The 9,253-nt window shown below is 39.2% G+C and overlaps 1 protein-coding gene across 1 annotated transcript; it reads left to right on the top strand.

The window, feature by feature from the left end:
- Positions 1-1,587: 1,587 nt before the first annotated feature.
- On the top strand, positions 1,588-8,560 carry PTGS2 (prostaglandin-endoperoxide synthase 2). The gene is made up of 10 exons (NM_001081775.2): positions 1,588-1,759; positions 2,562-2,678; positions 2,798-2,941; positions 3,589-3,732; positions 4,128-4,309; positions 4,993-5,076; positions 5,206-5,452; positions 5,735-6,021; positions 6,400-6,547; positions 6,699-8,560. Exons 1-10 carry the CDS (start codon positions 1,708-1,710, stop codon positions 7,106-7,108), a joined length of 1,815 nt encoding a protein of 604 aa, NP_001075244.1. The 5' UTR covers positions 1,588-1,707; the 3' UTR covers positions 7,109-8,560.
- Positions 8,561-9,253: the final 693 nt, after the last annotated feature.

Genomic DNA, 9,253 nt, shown 5'->3' with positions numbered 1-9,253 from the left:
TCCATTAATGCTAAGAATGGATGCCTTGATTGAACTTTTCAGTCTCCACTTTGCTGCTGCTAATTTATTTATTTATTCTTAGTATTTCACCCTCACACACCCCTCCCGACCACCACCAAAAGATAGATATTAAACAAAAGCAAAGGATGAGGAAATTCAAAATTGTCAAAAATCACCCTTCCTTTATATCCATTCCATCCAATTGCTCATCAAACTACGTTCTAAAATGAGAATAGAAAATTAGCCCTAATAAATCCAGACATTTGAAAAGCACAGGTAATGTACTTTGATCCATTGTCACAATCCACCATTTTAGACAAGGAGCCAAAAAAGACAAAAAAGCAAACTTTAAAAATCTGCTTCCTTTTATTTGTATCTCCTGTGAAGCGCTGGCGACCAAAATGGTGGAAATCACACAGCGAAGAAAGAAATGCTTTAAAGCAGATGTTCTGGACGGTGAGCATCTCTGCAGATCCGGGGCGCTTCCGATTCCCCAGTTTATAAGAGGAGAGGAAATGTTACAGTGGTGATTGCTTGAGCTCGAATTAACTATTTACAGGTTAACTGCTTAGGAGGGGTATCCTGGAGAGAAATCTACCTTTTTTTCCTCTCCAAGAAGTAAAGAGGGGGTGGTGGTGTGGAGAACAGTAGTTCTTAAGATTGGCCCTGAGCTAACGTCTGTGCCAGTCTTCTGTATTTTATGTGGGGTGCCGCCGCACGGTGGCTTGACGAGTGGCGCTAGTCGGCACTGGGATCGGAACCTGCAGCGGGCTGCTGAAGCTGAGCGCGCGAACTTCACCTCCACGGCACCCAGCCGGCCCAGAACAGCATTTCTTACGTTAAACACAATTTAGCTATAATGAGAAATTACAGATATGTACACTGACTACAGCTATTATATTTCATTGGGTCAAATAAAAATAATTTTAAAAAGGTATGCACGAATGTATGAGCTGCATATACACTAGGTTAAGTGTTGTCACTAAAATCAAACATGACATCAAACACGTTTGTCCACGACATGGGTAATACATGGCAGCCTTTCGTGGCTTTGCTCGTCCCAGTCTGTCCTGACCGTGACCTCCTCGGCCCCCAGAGACCTAGGGCCGAGACAAGGGGGCGGCGGCGCGAGGGGATTCCCTGCACTCTGCTACCTCCGGCCGCGCCGATTCCCGGAGAGGAAGCAGAGCGGCGCCCCTGCCTCCTCAAGGGGATCTGCCTGGGCACCGGCTCTCGGAAGCCCAGGGTCAGACCAGGAGGAAGGAAAGGAATCTGGCGCCAAGCCGGGCGCCGGAGACAGAGAAACTGGGCTAGGGGAATAGGGAGATGAGCCGAGCTGGGGGCAATCCGCTTTGCACCCACCTTAGAGAAGCCGACCGCAGCTTCTCGGATTGCCGATTTTCTCATTTGCATGAATAAAAGATCCTGCCCCATCCGGGTGGTACGCAATTACGCACTCAAAAGTGAGTGGGGAGAAAAGTTTGAAGGGGGCGGTAAGGAAAGGCGGAAAAAAACAGTCATTCCATCACGTGGGCTTCGTTTTCACGCATAAAAGGAAGGTCCTCTCCGTTAGCTTCCAGTTGTCAAACGACTTGCAGCGAGCGTCAGAGGTCCGCCCAGGCAAGCCGCACAGCGCCTCCTCCAGCACTGCCTCCCAGCCCGCACCCGGCACCGCCTCCGCCCGCCCGCGTCCTGCCAGCCGCCCAGATGCTCGCCCGCGCCCTGCTGCTCTGCGTCGCCCTGGCGCTCGGCCACGCAGGTAGGTACCTGGCACCCTGCACCGGGGACTCCTCGGTTCCGCGCACAGAGGCCGCGTTTCCGCTGTGCCCTCCCGGATTCTCCCGGTACCCTGCACACTCTCCGAATAGAGAGCCGTATGGCTTTGTAAAGAGCTTAGAGTCCAGAAGAACTGGGTGAATATGCCAGCTTTGCCACCAGCTCGGATCATCGTGGGCCAGTTACTTCACCAGTCTGGGTCTCAGTTTTCTCCTCTGCTAAATAGGAATAGTGATACTAATTTGCAGGTTGTCGTTATAATCAGATAGGATCTGATCAATATATGTGAAATGTTTGTGTGTGGTACCTACTGTCATTGACTAGGAGTAATTGTTTTAAATAACCTGGTTGGTACTTTCCTGCCCCAAGAAAGTCCAGATTGTTTTCTAAGATAAGCAAAATATAGTAAAAGTAAGCTGTTTTTACTTTGAAATTTTCCCTAAAGTTTGATTATTGTACTAGATCATCCATTTTAATTTTGAAATTGCTGCTTATTTGAGCTTCTTAAAAATGCTAATTTGAACATCTAAAAACTTACTACGAAAAAGCAACATGATTTCCCTGGTTGATTATTCTGTTACCCTTACTTAGAATAAGAAGTTGGTATTTCTCCGTATAACCATTCTGTGAAGCAGGTTAAAAAAAATTGTTTTCCCATGACTACCTGTTTATTTCTTGCATTTATCATTGTAAAGTTGACTCCTAGTAAGTAAAACACTTAAATGTTTAAATCAAGATTAAGACACTGAAGAATGATGTATTTACTATCCTTACTTTTATTGTAGCAAATCCTTGCTGTTCCAACCCGTGTCAAAACCGAGGTGTATGTATGAGTGTGGGATTTGACCAGTATCAGTGTGACTGCACGCGCACAGGATTCTATGGTGAAAACTGTTCAACACGTAAGTTTGCCCTTGGGGGCCCTCATTTGGAATGGGAATAGACTCAGTTATCATTTTACAGATTCGTGTCTTATAATGGGCCTGGTTAATTTCTCCCTCCTTCTTTTCTCTTGTTGCAGCTGAATTTCTGACAAGGATAAAATTATTCCTGAAACCTACTCCAAACACAGTACACTACATACTTACCCACTTCAAGGGAGTCTGGAACATTGTCAATAGCTTTCCCTTCCTGCGAAATGCAGTTATGAAATACGTGTTAGTATGTAAGTACTAGTCTCTTTCTAAGATTTTCAGCTTCCTCAAAGAAAAATGTACTTTATTATACTGCACATGACTGTACCTATTCAGAAAATGTGTTTCCAACCTTGTCAAAATGACTTTAAATATATCTTTCCAATTTGCCTTTTGTCTTAATGGCCAAAAATATTGACGTTTCGGTTCCAGTTTATGAAGCTCTGTCTCACAGTCAGAACTCTACCTACAATCCTGCCCACTTCTTCCAGCCTTCACTGTTCTTGCCGATTGGTGAAGGAAATGTGGTTCAGTTGTTTTATTGAATGCCCACGGGCCACAGAATTGCACCCATTAAAATAAATGGTTAGTTTGGATTTGGGTTGACTAGAAAACAACTTCATATCTAAAGTAAATCAAGATGGCTACACCGTAATGTCTTGCATAAAGTATATATACTTTATCAAAGATGCGTTTTATAAATGAATCATCCTTTCCTCTTTTTTGAATATAAGTGACAGTTAGACTTCCAAATGTAATTGTTTTAAAATAGAGTATCTTTGTTGGAATGAGATTCAATCTCTGATGCCACTTTGCACATCTTACAATAAGAAATGAGCATTGATTTGCGTTGCATATGGGAGCAAATAAAACATTTTCTTTTCCTTGAAAATTTCAGCCAGATCACATTTGATTGAGAGCCCGCCAACTTACAATGCACAGTATGGCTATAAGAGCTGGGAATCCTTTTCCAACCTCTCGTATTACACCAGAGCTCTTCCTCCTGTGGCTGACGGCTGCCCAACCCCCATGGGTGTGAAAGGTGAGTGAGAGGTGGCAGTTTGAACTGTATTGCAATGGAAGGTGGATTGCTACCTTGAACATTTGACCCTAAACTATCATTTATTTCTAGTAGAAGTATGGTTTTTTCCTTTCTTATGGAGATGTTTTTGCCATAAAAGTGAATGGACATTTTGGTGTAATGTCTGAATATTTTCAAATTCTTTCATTACAACTGAATTACTACTAGTTAAAGGAAATAGATAAAATTATCCTCTGAGAAGCTGTTCCCCCACATCTTAGAACTTTCATTCATATTATGATCCTGTTCATAATTGTATTTCTCCTGTCAGTAAAGAATGTGCTATAAATGGACAGTCACTGTCTGCTTCCTTGAATATACAGATGGAATCTTACCTTAGCTTTCTCATTTTTCAGGGAAGAAAGAGCTTCCTGATTCAAAAGAGATTGTGGAAAAATTTCTCCTAAGAAGAAAGTTCATCCCTGACCCCCAGGGCACAAATATGATGTTTGCATTTTTTGCCCAGCACTTCACCCATCAGTTTTTCAAGACAGATCCTAAGCGAGGTCCAGCTTTCACCAAAGGCCTGGGTCACGGGGTAAGACCGAGTTAAATCAGGATGACAGCAAATTATAGTGAAGTGCTAACATTTAATACCGTGTATATATTTGCCATATCAAATAATTCACCCTCCTTTTAGAAAATGTCCTATCTATGGAATCCTTAATAGAGTTTCTATTTTAATTCACTGGTTCAGTAAAAATACACACACACACGTACACACATAAATGCAAATATTATTATTTGTAATTTGGCTTTTATATTTTAGTTTAAAATATCAGCACTGCAAAAAGTTGTCTTTTCAAAACATGTTTGTACCTGATTCTGCTGCTTTAAATATTATAAGGTGAGATTTTTGCGGCATTATCATCTCTTGGATTTCAATGACATAGCTTCAATTTGTCAATAAGAATTTTATATCAGTAATAAATTTTCTGATGCTTTTAAAAGAAATTCCCTGGCATTACAGTGAAGCGTATGATATATTTATAAGCTCCATATGAGATACTAATACCTTTCAACACAGGAGACATATATGGGTTTGTAGCTCCGGTAGATAAACAAATTAATGTAGTATTTTGTGGCTATGAAAAAATGTTTTATTGAAAATGTTTAATTAAAGCAAGCTAAATCATCAAATTATTTAATGATAAATTATAGACCCTTTATATAAAAACAACTTCAACAGCAACAAATTGAAATTTTTCCTTAATCTTCTAGGTGGATTTAAGTCATATTTATGGTGAAACTTTGGATAGACAGCATAAACTGCGCCTTTTCAAGGACGGAAAAATGAAATATCAGGTTTGTTCCATTTGGATATTAAGAATTAGTTCTGCCTCACCACTTACCTATATTTTAAACTTTCTAATGATTAAAATTCATTTCTTAACTCCTTTTGATTAATGTTAACTTGTTGCCGTTATTTTATAGATCATTAATGGCGAGGTGTATCCGCCCACAGTCAAAGACACTCAGGTGGAAATGATCTACCCGCCTCATATTCCTGAGCACCTGCGGTTTGCTGTGGGGCAGGAGGTCTTTGGTCTGGTGCCTGGCCTGATGATGTATGCCACGATTTGGCTGCGGGAACACAACAGAGTGTGTGATGTCCTCAAACAGGAGCATCCAGAATGGGATGATGAACGCTTGTTCCAGACGAGCAGGCTCATACTGATAGGTAAGCAACAAGAGGAAAGAATTGAGATAAAACCCTCTGCCCGAGTGAAAGCTAACTTGTCCCCTTTGCTATGTTTTAAGTAATTCCAAGGAAATGTAAAATCACATGCTCCGTATTCATTCAATCCTCGAGCGTGATTGGTAATATAACTCCCTTTTGTTCTGATAGTAAAAAGGAAAAAACAGAAGTGAAGGAACAGCAAATTAAAATTGCATTTCAGTTGCTTGAAAGTTTGTGATCAGAAAGAATTAATGCTCTCAATTCTTTATCTTGTGCAAACAGGAGAAACTATCAAGATCGTGATTGAAGACTACGTACAGCACCTGAGCGGCTATCACTTCAAACTGAAGTTTGACCCAGAGCTGCTTTTCAACCAACAGTTCCAATACCAAAACCGCATTGCCGCTGAGTTCAACACGCTCTATCACTGGCATCCCCTTCTGCCTGACACCTTTCAAATCGATGACCAGGAGTACAACTTTCAACAGTTTCTCTACAACAACTCTATCTTACTGGAACATGGACTCACCCAGTTTGTTGAATCTTTCAGCAGGCAAATTGCTGGCAGGGTACGCATTGTTATTGAAAAACAAAACAAAGGATTAGTCAGTAGCTAGAATTTCTTCTTAAACTTAATAAAAGAAGAATTCATTGTTTTGCTAGTAAGATTCTTTTCTTAAAATAAGAAGCCTAACATTTTTTGAAAAGTCTAAACTTTTAGTCTACAATTATCAGATAGCAATATGTAGTCACACCTTAAAAATGGATATTTTTCAAAACTTTCTATAATCTTAGAGATTGTAGAAATGAATATTTCAAACTTGAATAGTTTAGGTCTCAGCTGGGAGCATTCATCTTACCTGCTGTGTACCCAAGGAATGCTTTTAAGATAGAAATCATAAATATGCCTACAGATCTTGTTCTACAGTTTAATTCATTGTCCACAGGTGGCTGGTGGTAGGAATGTTCCAGCTGCAGCACAGAAAATAGCAAAGGCCTCAATCGACCAGAGCAGAGAGATGAAGTACCAGTCTCTGAATGAGTACCGCAAACGCTTTCGGCTGACGCCCTATAAATCATTTGAAGAACTTACAGGTGAGAAACAGTTTCTAAACTTCTTAAAAGAGTCAGAGGTCAAACGGAAACAACAGAGAAGTTGAAAGCAAATTGAGCAAAGAGTTAAAACTGTTGTTTTATTGTGTAATGTTTTACATTGGTTGTATCTCTGTCTCTGTCACCTTCCCAGGAGAGAAGGAAATGGCTGCGGAGTTAGAAGCACTCTATGGTGACATTGATGCCATGGAGCTGTATCCTGCCCTTCTGGTGGAAAAGCCTCGCCCAGATGCCATCTTCGGGGAGACCATGGTAGAACTTGGGGCACCATTCTCCTTGAAAGGACTTTTGGGTAATCCTATCTGTTCTCCTGACTACTGGAAACCCAGCACTTTTGGTGGAGAAGTAGGTTTTAAAATCATCAACACTGCCTCAATTCAGTCTCTCATCTGCAATAACGTGAAGGGCTGTCCTTTTACTGCCTTCAGTGTTCAGGACCCGCAGCTCAGCAAAGCAGTCACCATTAATGCCAGCGCTTCCCACTCTGGACTAGATGACGTGAATCCCACAGTACTGCTCAAAGAACGTTCAACTGAACTGTAGAAATCTATGGATCATATTTATTTATTTATATGAACTATTTCTTTTAACTTAATTATTTAATATTTATATTGAACTCCTCAGGTTACTTAACATCTTCTGTTAAGGAGAAAGGAGGCATGCTTGTGAAGATTTTTGTGTCACTATTTTAAAGGTGTCTTTTCTGCAAGGGGGAAACAGTTTTCATTCCTTTTTATAAACCAGTGGGAAGTGAGTTTGAAATGTTTTTACTTGAATTTCAATTTACGTTATGTATAATAAGAACAAAAGCAAAGATGTTGGAACATTTAAATACTGTTACAAGATAGCAAAATGCTGCAAGTTTCTTTTGACACTATTGATACTTTCAAGTGTATCTTCATGATGCATTAGAAGCAACTACCTGCGCACTGTTCCTTTCATTTCTCTTAGCCATTTTGCTAAGAGAAACTCTCTTCTGATCAGTTTACTTCTTTTATTTTGTTTTCTTGCTTTTAAGATCTGAATTTGTCTTTCTTTGGACTCTCTGTCTATATTTTCTTATCTGAACTTTTGCAAGTTTTCAGGAAAACCTCAGCTCAGGACTACTATTTGACTCCTCTTAAGAGGAATAAAAGAAAAATTTTTAAAAACCCATAAAAATGACTTTACAGGGGCCAGCCCAGTGGGGTAGTGGTTAAGTTCACAGGCTACACTTCAGTGGCATGGGGTTTGTAGGTTCAGATCCCAGGCTCAGACCTACACACCACTCATCAAGCCATGCTGTGGTGACATCCCACATACAAAATACAGGATGATGGGCACAGATATTAGCTCAGTGACAATCTTCTTCAAGCAAAAAGAGGAAAATTGGCAACTGATGCTGGCACAGGGCCAGTCTTCCTCACCAAAAAAAAGGCCTTTACAAAATGGTATGCATTCATTTTTCATGAAAAGCAGAGAGCTTTATTTATAATTAATTTGAACTATGTGTAACAGAAGAAGCCCACAAAGAGGCTAATGCCTTTGAAAGAACCATGGGGGGTTCTTGACAGGAAGAAACTTATCTTCCTGTTCTAATGAATTTAAAAACAAAACCAAACAACTCCTGAATAGTCCCCAGGAAGATGATGCTTCTTCTTTTCCACATCTCATTGTCAGCTGACATTTTCTGGTACTGTGTATTACTTAATTTATTGAATATTATTATTTATGTTTCATTAGGACATTATTGTTATAAACTGGTTTTAAGCCTGCAATCATTGATTTTTTTTGTTATATCAGAATCAATATATCTTTGGAATTACCTCTTTGAATTATTATGTAAACTACAAAAGACATTATTAGATTAAGATTTGTAGGGGCCAGCCCAGCGTCCCACATACAAAATAGAGGAAGATTGGCACAGATGTTACCTCAGCAACAAGCTTCCTCAAGCAAAAAGAGGAAGATTGACAGTAGAGTTAACTCAGGGCCAATCGTCCTCACAAAAAAAAAGAAAAAAAAAACCTATAAAGAAATTTTCAGGAACCAACTCCAGTATACTGAGACATATACAAGGTTGGAATTTATGTTTTTAAGATTTACCTATACACCAGCCCACAGAGAACATTGCATCTCATTAGCTTAGATGTACCATGCAACTGACATTTTATACATTTTGAAGGACCTATGGCTGCTTCATTAATTCATTCAACCATGACTTATTGAGGAGATGTTCTGTGCAAAGCACTGTGGGTTTTAATATTTTTAAATCAAGCACTGATTACACATAACATCAATATTTTTGTAAATAATTGAAAAAGCATGTCTGTTAGGGAGAGGGAGGAAATTAAATTTTATTAAAGAGAAATAACTCAGGGGAATTTTTCTTTAAGATTTTATTTTTAAAAAGTTTATGGTTAGGAAAGAAATAGTCAATATTAGAGGGACTTGGATAAAAATTAACTTCACTGATTTTAAAAAGACAAAACTGATTTGTTGTTAACATCAACCTGCTGATTAAACCTGGGAATCTGAAATGTATATGTGAATGTTTTGGTGCCTCAGATAAATGTATATTTAAATTAACTTATATGAAATATAAGTGCTGAAGCAAATGTTTGTTTATTTTTATATTATTTAAGAATCAAAAAATCTCTTCTAAAATAAATTTTGACTGTTTCTATATATCTTTGTCGTGTAACATAT

Source organism: Equus caballus, chromosome 5 (genome assembly GCF_041296265.1).
Source record: "Equus caballus isolate H_3958 breed thoroughbred chromosome 5, TB-T2T, whole genome shotgun sequence".
Lineage (NCBI taxonomy): Eukaryota > Metazoa > Chordata > Mammalia > Perissodactyla > Equidae > Equus > Equus caballus.
Note: the sequence above shows the minus strand (reverse complement) of the source record. Positions and strands in the feature narration are given on the sequence as shown.

Bases quoted from the DNA above. Each gene is read 5' to 3' on its own strand.
- PTGS2 (NM_001081775.2), top strand. From the start codon at position 1,708: ATGCTCGCCCGCGCCCTGCTGCTCTGCGTCGCCCTGGCGCTCGGCCAC. The intron at 2,942-3,588 runs GTAAGTACTAGT...TGAAAATTTCAG, and splicing joins TATGAAATACGTGTTAGTAT to CCAGATCACATTTGATTGAG. The intron at 4,310-4,992 runs GTAAGACCGAGT...TTAATCTTCTAG, and splicing joins CCAAAGGCCTGGGTCACGGG to GTGGATTTAAGTCATATTTA.